This window comes from Platichthys flesus, chromosome 11 (assembly GCF_949316205.1).
Source record: "Platichthys flesus chromosome 11, fPlaFle2.1, whole genome shotgun sequence".
Lineage (NCBI taxonomy): Eukaryota > Metazoa > Chordata > Actinopteri > Pleuronectiformes > Pleuronectidae > Platichthys > Platichthys flesus.
The window spans coordinates 18,877,977-18,901,887 of NC_084955.1; the positions used below are offsets into that span (position 1 = coordinate 18,877,977).

The 23,911-nt window shown below is 46.5% G+C and overlaps 1 protein-coding gene across 2 annotated transcripts in view; it reads left to right on the forward strand.

The window, feature by feature from the left end:
- Positions 1-21,005: 21,005 nt before the first annotated feature.
- Positions 21,006-23,911, forward strand: part of grik5 (glutamate receptor, ionotropic, kainate 5) — a 34,704-nt gene continuing 31,798 nt past the window's right edge. For both annotated transcript variants that reach the window (XM_062400090.1, XM_062400091.1), the window contains exons 1-2: positions 21,006-21,122; positions 22,402-22,566. In XM_062400090.1, the coding sequence (XP_062256074.1) occupies positions 21,011-21,122; positions 22,402-22,566 (277 nt within the window). In that variant the 5' untranslated portion in view covers positions 21,006-21,010. The remainder of the gene's footprint in view (positions 21,123-22,401; positions 22,567-23,911) is intronic.

Here is a 23,911-nt window from a genome sequence, read left to right on the forward strand (position 1 = left end):
GCGAGAAGGAAAGCCAGAGATAATGAAAGGTTTTCGTCCTCCAGGTAAAGACTCACCAAGGTACAGATCTCTGAGTTCTGCCCTTCTTTTTTTTTCTGTTGCCCATGCTCACATTAATAATTAAAGTCCAGGCAGGCTGGATGGGGCCTCAAGATAAAGTCAGATGACGTCCTCAGATGATGCTCGCCTCAACCTTCATTTCGGTTTTAAGGTCGTACTCGAGGGGCATTTGACATCTTGACATCTGACATTTAAAAGAGTGGCCAGTAGACTTCACTTTGGCATTTTATTAGGGGGGGGGAGTACATTAAGGCTAAATGTGAAGAGAGAGAAATGTGACACAGGCCTGATTTGAACCCATTTCTGGCCCTCGTGTCAGAGCTGGAGCTTTGCCAGACTCCATGCTACGTCCTCCTCTCCAGTCATCCTGCACCTCTAACCATTTCTCCAATGACAACGGAAGTCTCTGCAGTCCTTTCACAGCCTTGGTGCAGTATTACACTCACTGTCATCTGTTTCCAATCTGCTACCCAGATCTTGCACAACCTGCCTCAGCGACATTCTGAGACAAATACATTCTTTGAGAGCGACGCTGATGAGCTTATTTGGAACCTGGTTCCAGATTAGCAAAAAGGCTATCACGAGGATGTCAATCAAACAGTCAGCTCTGGCACAGCAAGTCATCGGGCGAGCAGCATGGAACCTACGCGCTGCGTGCATTAGTTACTGTACCACCGGTGAAGCAATGTGACATCTTGTGTGTAGGCCTGCGGCAGCTTCAGGCCTGCAGAGGCTGTCTGGTCCGACTAATGAGGATAGAGAGGGAGGTCAGAGATGATAGCCAATCTGAATAGGGACCTTGATATGACTTTAACACTGTGTCATAGTGTGACTGGGTGTGTGTGTGTGTGTGTGTGAGTACTTAGAGGTAATGTCCTCCCACCTTCCTGCTGTTATGTTATGACTAGCATCCCAGCTCTGAGCCCACTGTCAACGGGGAGTGACATCTACAGCCGTCAGCGTGCTGCTGCCTGCGTCCTGCACACTGACAGCACACGGACACACCTGCACCAACACAATCATATTTGAATGTGCACAAATGCACACATATGCACTCTTTACGAGACATTCTGCAAGCACAGACAAACACAGGACACGTACATTCTCCCACGTGCGCTCAGCAGCTCTTCCTGCTCTGTCAGTTCTCCCACCGGCCATCGGTGAGAGTCCACGTTATGCAAACTCGTAATAAAACACTGTCAGAAGCTGCGAGGTGTGTGTCAGCTCACCTGACAGCAACAGAGGGCCGTCTTCCTCCCCCACTATCCCAGTTCCCCTCCCCTCCCCTAACCCCATCCATCCACAGGCAGAGTCTTTAGCGCAGCACTTAAACTCCTCTGAAGTTGACGTATACCCACTTAACATTGACACATTACTTGTTTCTGTCTCGCCTCCTTTATCTACTTCTTCTGTTCCACCTGACCACTGTTCAATCTTTAATGGTGAAAAGCCTCACGTTCCTTTTTTTTTTTTTTTTGTTTGTGCAGATTTATTAGACAGTTGCCAGGATACAGTGGACTCATAATTGCTCACTTGAAATTAGTGCTTTGTGTTTTCAGGAAGTCTGAAATGTTCCCTGCTCAGCGGGACTCTGAATGAAAGCATGCCTGTCTAAGGTGGCATGCAGAGAACCATTTTGGCGCGCTATCTACGCTTTAATACGGGGCTTAGCAGCCACAGTGGAGTTGTTAGGAGGCATTGTAGCTGAATGTTAACCAATACTTTAATGCCAACAGGCCTCATTGTCAGTGTAACTGTCAGGATGAGCAGAGACTAAGCTCCACACTGGGGCCTGTTTTAAACACACACCAGATTTTGGCTGATGGAAACAATGGTGCCTCGCAGAAGGTCACAAGTGACGTTTGAACATTTTGGGCAAATTCCAGATTTGTTGTTAAAGATACATTACCCGTGTGGAGGGAGAGCATTTGCGAATGTGGACCCACTGTGCATATATTGAGATGATAAAAGGTACGTTTGCATACATTCTATATGAAACATTTCTCCCTTCACGTAGGCGTTTGTTTAACTCTCACCGTATTTTCACTCCTATGAGTCTGAGTAATATTCACAATTCTCTAAATCCATATGCTGCTTTCTCGGCTGCACCGACTGCTTGTATATAGTTAGTCAGCTGCTGTTGTTTCGTTCCGCAGGCCCTTGTGTTCGGATCATTTAAGACTTATTTGCTTCACTGACGGTGAGAGTGACACCTCCCTTTATGTGTCGGTGTATGGAGCAGTGTACAGGGGACTTCACATTGTCACATTAAGAGCCATCCCACCAAGCAGACCCGTTCTGTGAAGTGATGTCCTCGCGCATGACTGGTCTTACAGTAGAGTTGGGCCGAGGTTGTTTAAGTTGTTTGCTCAGCGGCGTGGACGCTGTTGTTTCTGCGGCTCCTGACTCTGAAGCACTGCCTCGCATGTAATGGCTTAATTCATGCAGGAATGAAATGTGCTGCGTGTACGGATGTGAGACCCGCTAGTCAATCATAGCAACTCGCCTAGCAACTGGACCTGCGTATAGGACCACCGAAGCAGCTGAGATGAGGAGCAGTGTTTTACTGTTGGCTCACTTCATCTCCTGGCCACGACAACAGCTCTGTGATCAGCATTTGTCAGTTTGTCCCAGCGTCCTGGGGAGGAGGACACTGCCAAGAAAAACACTGTGGACAAGACAATCGAATTAGGCGTTGGAACAATTGAAATGAAAAATATGTCTGCTAGAAGCTATATATATATTAATATTATTATTTTGTTCCATTGTCTGGGAGCACGGCCTTCACAGCTGAAGCTGTAAACAACGTAGAGAGGGCGCGGTGATATAACAGGAGCTGAATTGCAGCGGTGCCCTTGATTGAGTCGTGTAACGTGCATTCCTGAACGCTGGCCATGAGCACAGATGTTGCAGCGGGAGGTTGCTGACCTGTCCTCATGGTGAGCGTATGGTGCTCGTCTCCCGCTTATTACACCACGGCCCGAAGTGAAACCAGAGGTTAGTCTTCACCGATTGACGAGCGTCCTCAGAATCTCACTGGAGCCCCCGGGCGGGGTCACACAGACGCCTCTAAGCGAGCGGGAGCACTTGCGTGATAAGAGGAGGACGCCGCGTTCACACACAAACACAGATGGACAGGTGCAATGTGTTCACAGCCTGCTCAGTCACCCTCACACATAGGCCAGAAGCGTCCCCCCCCCCCCCCCCCCCCCCCCACTGGCGTTTTCTGGCCGGGGTCAACGTGTCAACTCGCTCGCTGTTGGAGGGAATGAGTGTGTACGCAGCGAGCTGTAGGGCTGTGTTTGTATGTTAGGCCCAAGTCCCGCATCACTCATGCTAGCACCACACATCAGAGAGACAGGAGCCAACACTGCTGCCCACTGACCATATATGGTTTCTCCTGCATCACCCGGGCTCTGGTTTAGCCCATTAGAGAAAGTAGGACAGAGCTGGGTCCTGATGACCATATTTGGCCGGGTGCTCTGTCCCCTGCAGGCAAGATGGCTGCACGCTGCCAGGGCACTGCTGCTCCGCTCCTCTCCTCTTGTTGTGTACCCCCCCACCCGTCTTCTGTTTTCTCCCCTACTTCCCCTCCTTCCCCTCCTCCTCTACCACCAAAACACAACACGTTTTACCCCCCCCCCTTAGTTTCTCTCTCTGCTCTCATTGCCCCTTATCACTCCTTTCCCCCCGTCCTCTCTTCTGCTCATCCTGTTGCTGCGCTGTTTTGTCTTTTCTCCCCAAAACGTGCTTCCTCTGCTCATCCTCCTCCTCCTCGGTTCACCCATCTTCACCGCTTCCTTTGTTCTTTCCCTTCTCTTTACTTCCTGCGTTCCCCCCTTTCTCCCTTATCCTTCCCCAGCAGGAAGCTGTGCGCATCCAGGTTTACTCCACCGCCTGCGCACTGGGACCCGGGTCTGCTGGCCCCTGGCCTGTTCTGGATCCGTCCCTGTGTTCCTAATCAGCCCTGTGCACAATTCACACGGGTTGGCAAATTCATGAATTTACACACATCCTCACATGTGTGTGTATGTGTGTGTGTGTGTGTGTGGGGGGGGGGCTGTGGCTCAGCAGGTGGAGCGGGCTCTCCACTAATTGGAATAGCATTAGTGCAGTGTGAATGGGTGAATGGGACCTGTAGTGTGAAGTGATCTAAGTGGTTGATAAGAGGAGAAAAGTGCAGTTTATTGACCATTTTGTTGTGTTGTGACAAAATAGTTGTGAGTCTGGTGGAGCCTGCTTTTGTAGACGTACGTGCACTTTTGCTCACGATTTGTGGCAGCACCTTAATGCTCACCCACTCACACATGCACATTTACACCCTCCACCTCCTGGCAGCAGGTTTGATCGCCTGGAAAATGAATACTAAATGCCGGGGAAAATGGCTGGCAGGGATCACCTTGGCTGCCTGCAGCTCACTGCCCGCGCTACGCAGCCATGAAACTGGAGAACCGGCATTACCTCTCTCCCCACTCAGCCCCTCCTGGACTCCACAGCTTGGTGAGGAGACACAAAGTGTTGGTTGCCTTTTGTTCGGTCTTTGGGATCTAAGGAGAGAAGAGAGAGGCTCCTCCCGTGTCCTGGCTGTAGCATTCCCTGTGAGCCCTCAGCATTTCCTCTCACTGCCTCAGACTGGAGGGAAAACACACCAGGCAATGCTGTGTAGAGCTTTCTACAGAGTATACACACAAACACACACACACACCAATATATACACTGGCACAAACATCAACATTGAGTCAAAGCTCTCTTACACAGAAACACATGTGCAGAAATGTTATTTTCTTAATCGCTGTATGAATGAATGGAGGAGGAGTAGCTCAGATCGAGACATACAAATGACTACACTCACATTTTCCATTTTCTCTCTATTATAACACTTCATTGATTTATGTGCAATTTTAATCACAGCACAGCACTTACAGATTTTAATTCCTCATTTTATCTGTTCTATTCATGTTATTATTTCATATTGATCAAGTTGGGAGGTTTAGTAGAAAAACTAGTTGTCTGAAAATCACACAGTCTGTGAGGTGGAAAAACTTCTAATCACACTGCACAGAACGATGATGCTGCTGCTCGAACACGTTTGAGTGTGGGACTGTGGGAGTGTGTGCTGACCTGTGGCTTTTACTTTGTGCACTGCAGCCATTCTGGAATGGGGTTTTAGTTGTGTGAGACATAGATGCATTGTTCATGGACATTTAGTTGTAACATTTTCTCTGCGCTCTGCACTCAACGCTCCACCGGTTGAATATGTTTCACTCTGATTCAGGCGTCGAGGCGGGCACGTCTCATTAAGCCACTTGTTATACACATTTTTGCTCTCTCATTCCTTTGCACTTATTTACACAAAGTATTTTGCCACACAGCTGAACTGTAATCTGCCATTTTGCTGCAGGAATCGATCTTGCTGCTTTACCATTATAACACCATCTCAGGGTTAGACTTTGTCTGCTAGCATTACTTGGTTTCTCTGGAATGGGCTGTTTGCTTGGCCTTTGGTATTGCTGGCTCTTTATGAAACGGTGGAAGAAATTTAGCCTTGGTGAGTAAAGACCAGTCGCAGAACCATGAAGCTGCACAAAGAGCCGTTTATCCAAAGTCCAGTGAAAGTCCACTCAGTTCCAGGCACTAGAAACTGCAGAATCAGCTGTTGTTGCTGCTGTCATGAACTTGATGTTGTTGTGATCGTCAACGTCACTTGTGTTGTAGAGACGCAGCCGCCACTGCTACAATACGCTGGTCGCCTGTTCATTCAAAGTCCATGGATATTGAACCAAACTGCACCAAATTAAAACACTTGGGCCTCAACAATACACAGTGTGAAGCAGATAGGATCAACAATTGTCAAGATATGCGAGCCACAGATCTCTGGAATGAGTAGACAGATTATTAGATCCGCTGACACACTACTTTCACACATGCAATGGAAGAAGTGTAATCTCACAGGTTCTTGGACCTGGAATAACCCAGGAAGGATTTGTGCAGATTACCAGGTAATACAGGGATGTAGATTATCCCCTGCTTCATATCCCTCCTGTAAAAGAGTAGAGCGTAGAAAAGGTTTAAGTTATTGCAGAGGAAGAAAAAGATGAATTAAGAGCTTCACCGTAGCTGTGTGTATTTTACGTGTGCATGTGTGCGGCAGGAGAGAGCCACGGCTATTTGGACGAAGTGTTTACAATACAGCTATACGCCTGTGTCTCTATGTGAGTATGTTGTTTTTTTTATTTAAATGAGACGTGGTCGTGGGGAGTGTGTGTGTATCCGAGGTTGTGTGTTTGTGAGTGGGCAGTGTTTGCTTCCGTTATCAATCCAGGCCAGACGACAGAAGCCCTTTAGTGGAGGGTTAGTTCAGTTTAGCATGAAGATGAGGTTTGCCGGCCTGCGTGTGCCAGCATTACTTTGTCGAGTGCATCCCTGCGTGTGTGTGTGTGTGTGTGTGTTAAAGGGTGTGGGTGTGTGTAGGGTGTGTGTGTTTGGTGGTCTTTGATGTCAGCTGGTGGCTGCCTCTGGTTCAGCGATGTGTGCGTTAGGTAATCACAAAACGCAATCACTCTGGTCTATTCCTGAACCTCATGCCATTATATATAGCATTCTCCTCATCCACCCACAACCTCTCTCCATTTTGCTCTCTCTCACACGTTCTCTCTTGTTTTTCTCCTCCCTTTATTTCCCATCTCTCCTCTGCCTCTGCCACTCCTCATCTCTGTCCTCCATCTCCCACTCCCACACTCACTCCATCTCTGTGTTTTGTTATATATCCCTGCTCTCTGTTGTTTGTCTCCGCTCTCTGGACAGTTTTTTTCTTGTCATCTCTCTTTTTTCCCCTGTTCCATCACCCGCTGCCCCCGAGTCTCACACTCCCCATCGCCAACACTTACCGCCTCCACAGCCGTTCTGCACCTCCCCCCCCCCCCCTCTCACCCTACAATATCCCCTCTTTACCCTTGCTGTCCTCCCCCTCTCCTCCCTGTTTTTTGCCTTCCATCACATGTGCGCGGGTCGTCGGAGGAGGGGGAGTATTGATTGCACGCTTGGTTGACAGGCACAGTAATGGACGACTTTGAGCGTGTGCGCATGTTTGCGTGTGTCGGTGCATCTGTGTGGTGCAGGGGCTGGGGGTGGGGGGGTGGGTTGAGTGTTTAAGCAACAGTCTTGGCAATAACTCACCTGACCAAGCATAGGGCCACCGGGCAGGCGGGCGGAGAGCGAGGAGCAAGTTGACAGGGTGCATTTGGAAGCGGCGGAGCCAAATGTAGGGCAACTTTCAAATCACACCCCATTTGGTCCCGGGGGGGAAGTCATTTTTGACCGGCCACACCGTGTGAAAGCAGTGGCAGTAAAACGGACGAGTAAATTCAGCAGCCGCAGCCGCCGCTCTCCCTCGCCGTCGTATTTATATTGTTTTACATTTATCTCCGACATGCAGGAAATCAAAAAGCGCAGTTTTTTCCGACACGCTCTTCAGCCGCTGCCAAGTCCTGAGCCGGGCTCCTCGATAATCGCCTCTGCAGCATGGACAGCAACACACTGTAAGACATACATTGCAGTTAAAATGCTAATACGGGCAATTCAATTAAATCTACGTCTTTACCATCGACCATAACACCGGGTTGTGTCCACTCCTTTATGGATTAGAGAGTTGCTTTCTCTCCTCTCAGGCAGTTTTTGGACATTGTCGTGATGATTGCTGAGCTTTACGCGGCACAACAGCTTTTTGTTTTTACGGCGCCCATCTAATAGACTGAGCCTGTGACATCCGGGTTCAGGTCGGCTGCTTTACAAACACCGTACGTATAGAAAGCTAATTCCAGTGCGTCTGCTGCATGCCAACAGCCTAATTATGCGATCTCCATACCCACCACCAGTATAGAATGCGGTGCCAGAGTAACAAAGCGTTATCCTCCTTCCTGCTGTCATAATGAGCGGCACGTACAGAGCATCAATACACGCCTGTACACATGAAAACCCCTTTGTGTGAGTACATATTGTACTGCATTCATTCTGTGTACAAAAGTGGAATAATAAAGCCCCTGGGCCCGAATACAGCGGTAGTACCCGGCAAATAGTGATCAAACAAATAAGCAATTGAACAAACACACATTTCTCATCCATAATTAAGTTCAACCTGACCTAGATCAAGTTTCATGAATGAGGGATTCTAATTTGAGATGCCAGTAGTAAGCAGTAGGAAAAATGAATGTGGGTGTTCATAATTCTGTAGTAAGTTGCCGAACTTCTAATGCTAATGTACCAACGGGCTAGCTAGATGCATCATGCATTTATTCACCAGTGCTTGGTTCTGATTTACTGAACAATGGAGCAAACAAATGCTAATCCAGCGTTAAACACCGTGCTGCTGCATTAATATTCCAACAGACATCGCTCTTCGCATATGCTACCACCCATTAGCATAGAGCCGACAGAGGGGATAACCAGCAGTTTAGCACACGAAGGACTGGATGTTGTGCAGCAGTGTTTGACCACAGAGCGACAATGGGAATCACTTAATTGATCTTGTGAAGGTCACCCTCAGTGCGTGCAGACTCCACATGCAGACACATGTGCACACGCGGGCCTGAAGGAGCCATTTCCCCTACAAATAGGCACTTTATTTTTCTTTTCTACATTTCTATGGCTCCTCTGCAGCTCGGCGGCTCTCGTGCTCGGCTGAAACGTGCTTCGTGGAGACGGGTTGAAGAGCCAATCTGTCCTGCTGGTGAGGGACATTAAATATTGACTTACAGATAGAATCAAGGCCCAAATGGCATGAAATTATTCATCATTTGTCAGACGCGATGTTTTTTGATCTTCCGAGTCCTTGTTATTGCCTCAGACCTCTGGCCTCCAGTGCTCCGCGGCTGACCATGGACTGAATCCCATCATACCCATGTGAATATGAAATATGTATTGGAGTTAACAGCTTTCTTCTTTAAAACGCAATCTGAGCAGCTGAAGCACTGATTAAACTCTCATCTGGTACGTCTGGAGAATATTTTGGATCCGCTCATAACGAAAACACACTTTATTCTTAACTGTCGACAGAAGGCAGTTGTATTTGCTTAATGCTTTTTCATGTTTAAATCCCACATTTGTAATTCCTGTGGCAACAAAGCCTTTTCTTAATTAGGACCTTATCGTTTTATATTCTTTTAATTCCTCCCATGTATATGCATTAAAATTGGGAATAAAAAAAAAAGTGTAGCAATGTGTTGTGGTTTGTTAGAAAAGAAAAACTTCTAATTTCAATATTTTGGACAGCGCGAGGTTTGCACATTTGTCGCGTCACACTGAAGGAAAGTGATGTGCTCGTCAACTAAAGTCAAACACGTCGGTATCCAAAAAACACTGCAGCAAAACTTGTCTTCATTAATCATATTAAGAGGTTGAATCCTCCAAAAGTCCTCGATGAAGCTTCATGCAAGATCCCTGTTCTGTTTCTTAACTGTGCCTCAGAGGCTAAAGAGGAGGAGAATATGACGCATGTCTGGGGCATCAGGAGAGAATTTGAGGAAGCTGTTGTAGGCAAATCATTTAACACAGATGGAAACGCAAATAATAATAAAAATAAGCTATTAATGCAAAACTAATGCAGAGCAGCGTTTTGAGAAGTGTCTCATCGCTCCACATGTTTTGTATTTCCCTGAATCCAGCGGCCCCTCCCCTCTCCAGTCGCTCCCCATCAGGTCTAATGGGGGGGATGTCTCGTCTTGAGCCGAGATGACTTTTAGACTCAGCCGTGTGTGACAGAATTATTCAACTTCTTGACGAGACGCACAACACATTTAGGCAGAGTGTGAAATAATTTCCGATAAATATTGACCATTAGCCCATGGTTATACCACCGAGCTCACAACGTAATTATGTGACTAATCTGATGTGATAAGCTTGCATCATGGCTGGTTGAATCGTTCAACTGGGCCAGTTAGGATTGGACAAACTGTCTCAAGCAGTTTTCATGACATAAATACCAATAAATGTATGGACAATTATAGTATTTAAATAAAACTCTCAAAACTATAAATTAACTATAATAACTAAAATAAAGCTGTGATGGGATAAATGCACAGCAATGTGATTGGTAGCTAAAAACGTGGTCTGCTCAGATGAGAGCAGTTTTTCCTGGACAGCATTTCATTTAAATGAAGGTATTGAAATCAATATCGTCTGTACGTTTATAAATTAAAATCAAACCTGAGTAGAACCAATGGAAATATTTGATTAAAATGATAATTTATGGCATTATGCAACCAGCATACTGCAAAGCCATTATTTCTCTGCCTCCTCCAGCTATGTGGCATTTTCTGTACATTGGATCTACTCCACAGTCTGGCAAAGGACATTGTGATTATTAAAATATATATGTACTTCGTGGCATTTCCCTTGTGCTGGATACGGCAGAATGAGAGACAACATGGCAGAGAGGGAGTGACATCCACCAAGGTCACGAGCTGCCTTCGTACCCGCGTTGTTGTCCTCATGAGACGCGATGAGAAAACATCCCTCAGGGTTCTATCGTTATCCGATCGCTTTTATGACCTTTTCAATATGGATGATGCTGGTTTGTTTCTGTTTAATGGAATTGCTCATAAATAGTTTGATCAATCATTTAGTCCCATAGAGCCACTGGGAAGGCCTGTGTTTCTTTGTCTGTTCAGGCGAGAATAAATAAACTTACCCTGAATGGTTTGTGTTATTTCTGGTTTCTTTATTAATATACTTGTGGATTGAGAATTAGTTTCTCTGTGACAGTCGGATTTTCCCATTATAATGACACGAAGGCCACAGTCAGTATTATCTACGAAGACACAGACTTCAGATTGTCACTGAGTCAACACAGATTGGCTCTGGAGTCTGGAGTCCCATGGTATTATTCATGGCTTATATTTACCATCTGGCACTAATGCAAAGTTCTCATCTATTTTAGCAGCTGCTTCAATAGTAAATTGTATTTTTCATGCGTTTATCCCGAGGCTCAATCCCCTTAACACAACCAGAGAACTATGTCAGATGAAGAAACCTGAAGTAAACAAGATAATTACTCTATTTGTATTCATTAAATTTAGTTCTTATTTTAATTTATTGCCTGAAATGTAAATGTGTTTCAGGAACGGATGAAGAAAGAAGTGACGTGGGGAGAGGTTGTGGGATTCAGGCAGGAGGTGGAACTGGGCAGCACGTCATTACAAATTACTATTATTATTAAAAACCTGACTCTATATTGTTTATAGGTGTGAATGGGAGTGTGAGTGGTTGTTTGGCCCTGTGATACGCTGGCGAGCTGTTCAGGGAGTGTGAAGTGATAATATGGATAATGGATAGATGGATGGATATTAAAACGATTAAGTTAATTGTCTTTTCACTGAGAGACTGGAAAAACGTTTCATAATACCTGCAGTGATCGGGGAAAATCCCTCTAACTTAAAGATGATTTAACTCTTTATAATTTATTACACACCCATGCACATGGAGGAGAAGGAAAAATTGAATCTCGCAGATCTCATTGTGAAATCCTCTGAAACAAATGTATTTTTTCTTCAACGGTTTACCTCTGCAGGAGAGTTGCCGTCATCCATCTCCTGAATGAGAGCAGTAGCTTGCCCTACATATTTTGGTCTTTGCATAGTTACTTTGCATAGTCGCAAATGAATCCATCGCAGATGTTGAATTGAATCTGAGAAGTGCAGTCAGAGAGAATTTGTCTCTTGCCCCGGGCAGCTGAAGAAAAAAACCCAAACAACAAAAAAAAAACAAAGAAACAAATTTGAGCAGGCTGCTTGTTTCTGCAGAGCAAATTAGCACAGACGAAAAAACACACGAGCCAGAAATCCTACATGTGGGTTCAACTTGAAACACGAGAGCCCTCTCACAGCACTCCATTGCCCCTTTATTTGGTTTTTCTGGGCTTCTCTCTTCTCCTCCTCTATCCTCGCTGATGGTGTGATGGCTCGCCCTGACTTCAGATGACCAATTTTAGATGTAGTCGTGGGTGACTGAATTATACAACAACATGAGTGGACACGCAACATGTCCGAGTCATACAGTACACACACACATATGTACGCAGACACATACGAGTCCGGCGCAGCCTGCACGCTTGTTCCCAGTCACGTAGCAAAAAACACATTCTTTCCGTTTCTGCCGGAGCTCAGTCTGAACCCCCCCCCCCCCCCCCCCCACACTGCAGCAGCTACGCAGCCCCGCCTCACATGACCAGTGGGCTCTGACTCCCCGATCTCTCATTTACCTGTTCCATCACCAGCTCCCTGTCTCCTCTCTCTCTCTCTCTCTCTCTCTCTCTCTCTCTGTCTCTCTCTCCATCTCCCTCACACTCCCCACTTCCCACTCCCTCCTCCTCTCATCTCCGACTCTGTTGCCACGGCAGCAAAACTTGACAATGAGAGAGGGAGAGGGGGAGAGAGAGCGAGAGCAAGGCAGAGAGAACAAATGCCATCTGAGTCATTTAATCCACAACCCTTGTATGTGTGTACGTGTGTGCGGCCCTGAAGGTGAATATATTGGGCATGTTTGCGTGGATCTCTATGTATCTGTAGTGTGTGTGAATACCTGGTGTGCGTGTGTGTGTGTGGGTGTCTAAGTGGGAGAGCTGTGTGGAGTCGGTTCATCGGTTCATCGGTTCAGCACCGAGCCGTGGCAGTGCACACGTCCTGCCTCTGTCTGTCCCTCTGTACACAGCCGGTGTTGTTTCCGTTTTCACTGTAAATATCCGGTTTACTTCAAAGTACTACGTGCTCAGCAGCTGCAGGGATCCACAGCCCGTCTGCGTGGTTCAGCCTTTGTGCTGCGACTGATCGAAAAGACTTCTGACTCTGAAACGCTTTCATCATGCAACATAGCTGCTCTGCGTCTGAGGCTTCTGTGTTAACGTGACGTCCCGATGCCTCGTCAAATCAAGTCGGGGGATATCCACGAAGACCAGTAGGACAGTCGAACGTCTGGGTTCATCTCAATGGGCTTAACAAGCTCACACCACTGCTGTAAACTGAATAAGAAGACAAGAAAAAATACTATTCACACACGCTCACAAAACCCTGAAGCACACACGCATAAAAAAACGTAAGAAGTCTCAGGAGAGGCAATTCAAGAAGACACCCCCCCCCCACCCCCTCCTCCTCCTCGGCTGGCTGGCTGGCTCTGCGGAGGAAAAAGTAGTTGAAAGAAGAAAGCTACTAAGAATGAGCAGAAAATTGTACCAGTTCAAAACACAGGGGATTTGCAGTCCAACAATGGGATTATAATAAGTCAAGCACTTAAGTATGCACCATGTTATTATATAAAATCCAACAACACAACCCAAACCAGCCATTGGAGATGGAAGTGAAAATCCACTGTGACGTCCATCTGATAGCTAACACTGATTCCCACTGACAGATTCTATTCTCACCCAGACATTGTTCTCTTTGCAGCGCCATGTGTCATAATATCACTCTTTCCAAGGCTTTGTTCCGAATGCAAATTCGAGCTCTCCAAACAAGCCAGGGGGCGAGAGAGTTCAAGGAGAGCTTCCTAATTGTGATTAAACTGCTGCGCTTATATAAGCCACAGCTGCAACAAGTGGGACCTGCGTCGACAGCCAGTGACACTGAACAGCACATCTTTTTAAAACAGCTCCTGGGGAGAGCGGGGCTCTGAGCTTCACCTCCTCCTCTCCTCCTCATCTCCCACACGCACACACACACACATACAGACACACTATACACACACACACTCTGATCTGATCAGCGGGTGGTATGAAAGGCTGAGATGCAAACTCACTGCTGGCATGTACAAACAAACAGCGCACAGACCTGCTCTGCCGTCGAGAATACAAAAAAGACATGCTCTCGCGTTGAACCAAGCAAACACACATACAAACACACACAAACACACACACACACACACACACACACACACACACACACACACACACACAGACTATGTTCCTTGAACCTCCCGCTAGAGTATATATGCTATATATGTGTGTGTGTGTGTGTGTGTGTGTGTGTGTGTGTGTGTGTGTGTGTGTGTGTGTGCGTGTGTGTGTGTAGCGCCAGTGCCCGCCCGTGTGTATTTCTGTGTATGTTTAGGCGTGACATGCTCGGATGTGACAGTGTCTCAGGAGCACCGTGGTTCCCCAAGCAGGCGGTGTCACTGACTGAGGGCCTCTTTGTCAAGGAGAACTCTGGAAAGAATTTATCCACGTCCAATGAAGAGAGGGAGAGGGGAGAGTGTGTGTGTGTGTGTGTGTGTGTGTGTGTGTGTGGGTGTGGGTGTGGGTGAGGGGGGTGCTGGTGGAGGGTAGGACTGTAACGGAGAAAGTGTACTGTTGAGATTGAGGAGACGGGCGAGAGCCAAGATAGGGAGAGAGAAGAGAGAGGTCAGTGAGGAGACAGGGGTATGGAGTGTTCCTGAGGCAAAGAGACAAAATAGATGGTGGCTGAGTGAGAGGAGATACGGGCGGAGGGGGTGGTGGTGGTGGAGAGAGGGTGGAGAGGTGGAAATGAGCGATCGGCGCGCCTGCACACCTGCCGAGGGGAGGACAAGGTGAAAACGTGGAGGAGGCACGTGTTGACTGATGAACGGCAACACCTGTACGATCCAGGGACAGCCCTCAGAGCCTCTGAATCAAAGCTGCACCTGAGGATTATTTCCCCCGTTTTTATATTCCTCCGTGTTTTATTGTTTTGACCGTTTCTCCGACAAATTCACAAAGAGCATACGTGCAAATCACTTTGCTGCATAAATGAAACAGCTGGGCACTGACGTCAAACCCCCAAAAAAGTATTTATTAATTCAAGTAGACTAAGAAGAGCTGTGATCTCTCGTCTGACTTTTTTTCCACCTGCTCTACAAATTCTCCTCCGCTTAAATCACACTCTCCTGGGTTCCAAGGTGACATTGTCAAAAAAGGTTTTATTCCACCATCAAGAAAAACCCAAAGAGATTCCACCTTCAAACGTAGAAAAACAGTTGAAAGCAAAAAAAATCAACATTTGAAAAGCAAATGTTTGTCCGTCTTACTTCATAAATAATTCAAATGTTGTCAAATTGTTAATTAACTGTCTGTCATTCTCATAAAGTTGCATGTTTAAACTCTTTAAAAACTTGATTTAGATCCATTTTGAACATACCTGTCACACTGTGTTTGTGCGAGTAAATAGATACGAATGCACTTTTAAAAACTCCCTCACTTGATCTGTGTAGGAGGATTGTATGTTTTCTGTGGTTTTACAGAATCGTGCAGAGTATCAATGTTCTGTCTGCTCATAACTTCTGTTTGATGTCGATTCAGCAGCGTTTTGAAGCTGCAGTCTGTGATGTTCCCGTATCAGACATCATCAGATGCTTCTTTTCTTCGTCACTACAGTGAGGGGAACTCTTCTCACAAGTGGGAGCTGTGGTTCTTTGCCTGCGCCGAGGAGATCGTGTTTCCGTCTGCGTCTGTTTGTTAGTAAGCATTATGATGCAGAAACTGCTGAGGCATGATCACAAAAGGAAACCAGTTCATTTCGGTGAAGATCCATGACATTTTTGTTTCATCTTTTTCCACATTTGCTTTGATTCTCGGAGAGTAATTCGTGGATCCATATATTAATGAGTGTGTGTAATTTAGTGTGAATCCCCCAGAAATCCAGATCTAGTGAATGTGTTGGGCCTCGGTGTAGGAACGCACTTCATGCTGCACTCCTACTGCTCATGTTATGCTGTCCACCCCCTTTATATACGATTTACTTTGCATTTAGAATAGTTAACCGCATTTTCCTTTTCTTATTACATTTGACCGAGCTCATGTAACCTTTAACCCAGCATTCTGCCTTCAGATAAATAGGTTCAGAAATCTAATTTGAGATGTGCAGACCAGCCCCCCCCGGCAGAACAACATCACATGAATTAATCATATTTACTTCAAATGTTGCACCTGGCATGTTTGAAATCCAAATTCTCAAAAGCAAGAGAACCATTGGAGTCAACAAGAAGGAAATGTGAAGGTATAAACAGGAAATGTAGACGCAGAAGAGAAAGGGAGGAACGGAGAGACCGGGCTCCGGAGAGGAGGGCGAAGGGAAGACAGAGGAGAGAGGCAGAGGGGGAGAGTTTGGAGGTCGCAGAGGGAGAAAGTGCAGTGTCAGTACGATGAAGGCCACGTGATGCTTCTTTGATATTAGAAAGCAGCAAACACTTGATGATGCAGGAGGCCAAAGGAGGTGAGACCCTTCTTATCCACACACACCAAACTCCCCCGTGTTGTCTCGGGGTAAACACATTCTCCTGGCCCTCGCTGTGCTCGCCCAGCGACAGGGGCCCGGCAGCCTTTGGTCAACAATGACTACAGACTGGGAGAGGACAGAGCAAACTAACATGTCTGTCCCACAATGACTGGCAGCGCAGGCGTCTTAAATCCACGGCCACTGAAGCCGTTCCACTCGCAAATTCAATTATGGGAATGATTCATCCCTCCATTATGATAACTGTCATACAATATGGCAGAAGGGGTAAAACAATTGGTTTTGCCAGCCCCCACCACCCCCCCCCCCCACCCCAAGCTGCTTTTCCCGAGCGGAGTTCTTGTTGTCTTTCTTGGCATCCCTCTTTCCCTTCACTCCTCCCCTGCAATCGCTCATCCTGCTTCCATTGCTTTAGTCTCTGTTCATCCTCCCCTCATCTGCCCGGGGGTGTACGCCGAGATAGCGCTCCCTCATTTTCTGATTTCCTCTACATCTCCCCCTTTCCCTCCCTCCCTCCCTCCTTCCTTCCTTCCATCCCACTCTGGCCCTCCCTTTGCCTCTATTCCCTCACCTCCCCCCTCCTCTCTCTCTCTCTCTCTCTCCCTCCCTCTCCCTCTCCAGATAATTAAGATCTCTGATTTTACGGTTTTCTCTTTTATAAAAGGCTCTGCAGACACTATAAGCAAGCCGCCAAGTCTCCGGCACACACGCACAAAGAAGAACAGCAAACACACAAAAATGCATTCGCCTTCACACACACACACTGAGATGAATGCATGCAGCAAGCAGCTAAATCTCCAACCGGGATGAACGTCCCCTCTCCCTGACTCTCTCTCTCTCTCTCTCTCTCTCTCTCTCTCTCCCTCTCTCCCTCTCTCCCCCCCCCCTCTCTCTCTCTCTCTCTCTGTGTCTCTGTCACCCCCCATATCTCTATTCCTCTCTCTCTCTCTCCCCCCTGCCTCTCTCTCTCCCTCTTCTACTCACACACATACACACACAGAGCAAGTTGGGATATTTATGTATTTTTGCTTTTGTGTATTTCTCAGCGGTGCCAGCATGCGCGGTGACTTACAGCAGGGTGCAGAATGAAAGCGAGCGAGGGGGGCTAGAGGCGGTGTTTTTTTTTTTTGTGCGGCTCAGACTAGTCTGGCTCTGCTCGGCCCTCTCGCTGCTCCGGCTCCCTGCAGACTGACACCCGACTGCTACAGGGACTCAGCCCTCGTGCTGCTACAACAACAGAGCACGTACAGCACCCGGGCACACAGTCCTCGCAGATTAAACACGGCAATACTCTCTCTGTTTTCTTTTCTGTCTGGTTGTATCTGCTTCCCCTCCGCCTCGTTCGACTACATCAACTTGTTTCCCTTCGCTCTCCTGCAGCGCTGCGGGCAGATCCCTGGCTTCATTTAACTACTAATGTCGCAATGTGGTTTTAATCATGTAGTTTCACCTAGACCGAGGTTTTTTATTCAAATGAAACACGGATAAGCAGTCAACCTGCAAACAGGAAGAACATCAAGCAACAGATAGAAAAACAGAACTAGTGAGATGAGTGATGATGAATATCGAAGGGTAAGGTTTGAAACTCTCAGAGAGTTTGAAGGAACATGTGCTTTGCATAAAGGTTGGTAGAAAGTGTAGGATATTTAAGGTAATGTTTTCGGTTGGATTGTGCTCAACAGGATTTAAATGAGAGTGTCTGGAAGCGTCGGCAGCCGAGCTTCAGAGACGGATGCCATGATAATCCATTCCTGTCAGTAAGTAAGAGCAGAGAACACTGACGACTCATTAGTGATAAAACATCCGGCGCTGTGATAAACAGCGTTTAATGCTGAAGTAATGATGGAGCAACATAACAAAACAGAATATATGTGTTATACGTATCCGATTATTGTTATTGATGAATTACTATAATATAATCATTATTTTAGGGTCGTGGGCTGGTGATGTGGAGCTAATTTTAACCACGTCTAATGTTCGGTGCTTCATTCAGAACCATGAATCACATTATATGAGTAGATCATATACTGCGCAGTATAATCTTAGCTGCAATTAGTCACATCAAATTAATGTGGTTGACTTTGGATATTTCCCTCCCTTCAGTGGATGAAAAGTAAAAGCTAATATAAAAGCCAGAGTACAGCACTTGAGTGAATGTTCTTTCCACCGCTGCACTTCTGTATTTCCATCTCCATCCGTACTCTGCGTCTCTCTTTCTGCAGAAACACTTTCCAATCTCTTCTCTCTGCAATCAATTTTCTTCTTTTATTCCCTCACCGTTCTCAGCCTACTCCTCTCTGTTTCGACTATTTTCTCTCTCTCTCATTCCCTTTACTTCTATCACAGTTTTCCATCTCCTCCACCCAAACCCCTTCTTTTTCTTCTTCTTCTTCTTCATCTTCTCCTTCTTCTTCTTGTCCTCAGAGTACAGATGCTGTAATCTTCTCTGTCTAATGCTGTCAATAGCTCTCAATAACAATGAAATAGCGCCGGTTCCATCCCATCATTGATGAAGGCACAGCCTCAGCGAGGATCTTATTCGTCATCATGGCAATCTGCTTCCTGGTAATAGCCAATCAGATGGCTCCCTTGAAATGCAGTGGTCCCATGATAGGTTCCCCATTGTTTTGATTGACTGCACCTGAGGGCCCGCCACTTCAGCCGGGCTCGATCAATATGCCATCACACTCGCACTCTGGTTCATACATGCCCTGGATTAAACACACGGGTCCAGACGCCAAACACACACTTTGGCGAAGAAGAGTAAATTGAGAAAGAGACCACTGGTGTGGGAGGCAAACAGAATACAGTGGTAATAGGCAACACAATGGAGTAGACTGTGCAACACAACACGGTCATTAACTGCACCTCGCTGCGTGGTCACAATAATCTGCTCTGTAATAACTATTTGTGTCGTAAGTCTGCATGTGCAGCATTAGACACATTTACACAAATATATAAACAGCATGAAGAAGTCATGATTCCTCTGCACCTCTAATGTAACACACTGTGTTAGAACAAGTCTGATTTATCGGAAACGTGTGGGGGGACAAAAACGAGGTTACTCCCACTGTGTGGCTGTTATTTCATTTTGTGTCACACGTACAGATGGCCTTACATAAGCCCTGACTCTGTTCACTTGGAGCCAGGGCCACCATAATGAGAGCATGGCGTCTCCTTGCACAGTGTGTCGCATGGTATTAGTAGTACAAACGTGTTTGTGCACACGTTGGTCCCCCCCCTCTGACACAACACACCCCGAAAAAAAGAGACGTAGGTGAAGTCAGACAGGGAGGAAAGGGAGGGCAGTGGAGAACAGACACACACACAAAAAAAGGACAAAGACGTCATTGTGGGTTCGTGGGAGGTGAAGAGGGATTCAAAGCACAGAGTTGCTGATTATTATTTTTTTGATGTGCTTTAAACATCAAAGTGAGACAAGTGTTGGAAAGGTGAACGTGAAAGAGACAAGAAGAATCAGAAGATTTCAAAGTAGAGCAGTCTGCGTGTTGTGAGCTGATGGATGTTCGTTCAACACGGTGATGGAGCGGCCGCACTCGTAGCTCACCTGGTTAGACGTGCTCTGTATAATGAGTTCCATTTCAACACATCTGCCTCTTTGATGTACACATGTGGACTCATTTCCCCCCTCGCATGCACTTGTCAGGGTCAAAGGTCAACCCTCTGCCACTCACACCCCCACCCCGCCCTCCCTCCCCTCTGCAAGGTCAATTAAAGGTCGTGAACTGAGCATCTCAGCTGTCTGTCAGGCCCGTCTACAGCTCGGACCGGTGATCCAGACATTTGAAACAATCCCAGGTCAACAGCCTGCCCCTCCCTCTACAGTCCCTCGCCTGCCTGTCACACGACACTCGTCCTCCTCTCCTCTGTCTTCAACCATCCCTTCATTTCTCCATCCTTTCACACTGCCGTGTCATGCTGTCAGTCAGTGCACGGCTGTGTCACTCGTGGAGAGGGCTGCTGGGCGCCGGTGGTGCACAGCCGAGCGCTCTTTGTGTCCTGTTTTATCTCTCCTGTGTGTGTTTAGTGGTGACGGTGGGAGTTATGGAAATGTGAGGGAGTGTAGTGTACGTTTTTTTTATTCGTGTTCAAGGCAGTTGTCTTTGTGCTTGCGAGACTGTGAGTGTGTGTGTGTGTGATGCAGTGCTCCTATGTGGCTGTGTTTGCATGTGTTTATATGAATGTATGCATGTGTAAGTACAGTGTAGATGAGTGAATTCCCGCTGACCCGTGCACAGTTGCTATGATGCTGTCTTTGAGCTGCCTCTGGAGATCTCTTCAAGGCTGAGTCCTGTCACCGCTAAACGGCCGACTTTCTACATGAGACATTACTAGAGACGTGTGTGTGTGTGTGTTTGTGTTTGCGTGTACTGTATTTTATAATGAAATGGGCTGTGTGTGTGTGTACTGTATTTTATAATGAAATGGGCTGTGTGTGTGTGAACTACACCGGACTGCCTTTGTGATGTGACAGTGAACATCTTCACAGCTGGTGATAAAAGTGTATTCTATGTGCTGTCAAATTAAAGGTACACCCACTACATGGAAACGGCAGAGGAAGCTGAAGATAAGCTGCAGGACGACAATTTTAAAGGAAGATGAGAATGGTTGTATGTGTGTTCAGGGGTTTGTCCTTTATCTCTGCAGGTGGTGGTACAGGCAGCCAGCAGACCATTCTCCATGAGGAGCAGTAGAAGATGCCGGCTCTGCCAGCACTGCTGCTGTCAATACACATCCTCTCCTTCCTGCTAGTCACCATGCCGCCCAGCTCCCTCAGTCAGGCCCCCCTGCTCTCCTCGGTCCGAATGGGTGAGTGGTTAGCTGTTCCTCCACCTCCTCCTGCTCCTGCTCCTCACCTTGCTCATCACACACTTCTCATGGTTGGTTTTCAGCCTGCGTCAGTGCCCCGAAGAGTTTGTTGCCACATTGAGCTGGACAGTAAGGGGTGACAGGAAAGCATTTCAAAGCCAAATTAGCACTTATAATGTTGTCCTAACTGAGCTAATGCAGTAAAACCTTTTAGGAGATATTTGCAGTAAAAGTTTAGCCATCTCTCTCTCTCTCTCTCTCTCTCTCAATCGCAAGCCAAGAGTGATTGGCAGTTGACAGGTTCTCTCAGAGGCTTTGTTGCAGTATCAGATTTCAGTTTTAACCGTGACATCTTCACCAGGAGCAGGCAGAGGTGCCAGATACATGCAACCAACCACTTGACTCTTAAAAGTTTAAATATCAGTGGATCTCCTGGATAGTATCAGAAGTTAGAAATCGACTTGTTGTGTGTGAGCTCCTGTGCATGTCAAGTCTTTACTGACTCCCATCAGATCAGCTGATGGTCTTCTGCTGGTTCCCAGAGCCTGATTGACTGTGATTCCTTGGCGGTACAGGCCCCCAAAATCTATAATGACTCAACAGCTGAGATCAGAAATGCCACATCGGTTATATTTGTTTTTATTGTTAGGTCGTAAATATAGAATCACACCAATATATAAGATCCACCTTTGTACACATGTTTGTATTGTTGATTAAATTGGTTATTTGCTCTCTAGCTGCATTGATACCATTGTCATGTCTTTACATGTCTCTATAAAACGATGGGTGGAGCCTTGGTTTTGAGGTCCCACCGATACATGAGCTTGACCAATTGCGAGTCTCAGATATCCATCAATAAATTGACAACTGAATAACTGATTAAAACACTGTAACCACCTTAAACTCAAATGGGCACTTGAACTAACATCAATGTGGTTTTGTTTATGTGCAGTCCACTAATATGGAAATGCAGTCAGCCACTAGGGGATGATCAAGATGGTTTGGCTTCATTATTGGGGAGCTGTCGTCTATCATTAGATGCAATCTATGGTCTGTATAGGTGAAGCCATTGCCAGCAGCCAGTTAGTTTAGCCAGGCTAATTATTTAGCTCTTGTGGATTTCATATCACTTACTACACTGAATAACATCAAAGTTCATCTTCCCGAATACATCCCCACTTACATACTTTTGCTTCCTTCTCTCCTGTTTCTCTGTCCGGTGCCCTCCGTCTTCTCTCCCCTGCTTCACCCGTCCCTTCTTCCCTTTCTGCCTCTCCAGCTGCTATCCTGGATGACCAGTCTGTGTGTGGCCGCGGGGAGCGGCTGGCGCTGGCCCTAGCGAGGGAGAACATCAACAGCGCTATGGAGGGCGGGTCCCGTGCCCGAGTGGAGGTGGACATATATGAGCTGCAGAAAGACTCCCAGTACGACACTACTGACACCAGTGAGTGGAGCCGATGCATGTCGGAGAAGACCAGTACAGCAGATTCACACGACCCCTCATGAGTGATGAAATCCAGCAAAATCTATTACATGGCATGGTGTCTAATTAGCTCTCGTAAAAAGTGACCAATTAAAATGCCAGTTGATATTATTATTAATATAGTATATTAATATTAAATAGTAACTAGTCCATGAATTTGAAAAACCATAACCTTGTGTCTACTGCATGTTTTATCCCGAAACACTTAAGAGGTCTGATATAATTCCATTTTCTAAAAAGCAAATGCCTCAAATGACAAGCATGATAAAAGACCACCACTTACGTGTGATTAGGAACCAGTAAGAGCTCATGCTGATTAGTTTACATGTCACTGGAGACCAGTAATGGACCACTAAGCCTCTCAGAGGAGACCAGTGCCCTCCAGTAACAGCTGGCACAAGCCACTGTGAAGACGAAAACAAACGATCAAATACTAACACAGATTGACATGCAGGCCAGTAGAACGCAGCAGCAGACCACAGAGGACACTCCATTAAATTTGTATTGATACACAGACTTAAAACAGAATGTTAGGAGTTGACGCAGACGCTCGGCTGAATCCAACCACAGCAGAGACAGAGACAGCCCCCCCGCCTCCTCTTCCAAAAGTTCAGTTGTGTGTGTGTGTGTGTGTGTGTGTGTGTGTGTGTGTGTCCGTCCTTGACCGATGGGCAGGAGACTCTGACAGGCTTGTTTGCTAGCAGCCTTTTTTTGGGTCTCTGGAACAGAGAGCTCATCATCTTACAGCTACGGCTGTCTGAGGCACGCACACCCGATCACACACATGCACACACTCACATGCATACACACATGGGCACAGTGTGGGCATACACACACTCACACACACAAACTCCCACACACATACACACAGTGTGGGCTTAAACACACTCACACACAGGCACACACACACACAGACTAACAATGACAGGAACTGAGGAGGACTAATTGGGATGAATTAAAAATACCAACGTGGAGAGAACTTTCTGACTCTCAGAATTACACAGTTAGGTCACCAGACTATTTTCTGTTGTATATATGGAAACATTTTAGAAACAATCGTTGATAACTGTGCTTAAGATTTCTTAAGGTTTTAGTCCTATTGCATTCTAAGTTTTAACTTTTGTCAGTGATGGATACTGGCTAGTGTGATTTTGGATTTTAAAAGGAACGAGTGCAATGCCTGTTCTAAAACTACCAGTTTGGAATGGGCTGTTTTCTTGGCCTGTGGTGATGCTGGTGGCAGAGTTCTTCCACCTGAAGCTGAACCACTGCTGCTGCACAAAGAGCTGATCGCCTGTTTATTCAG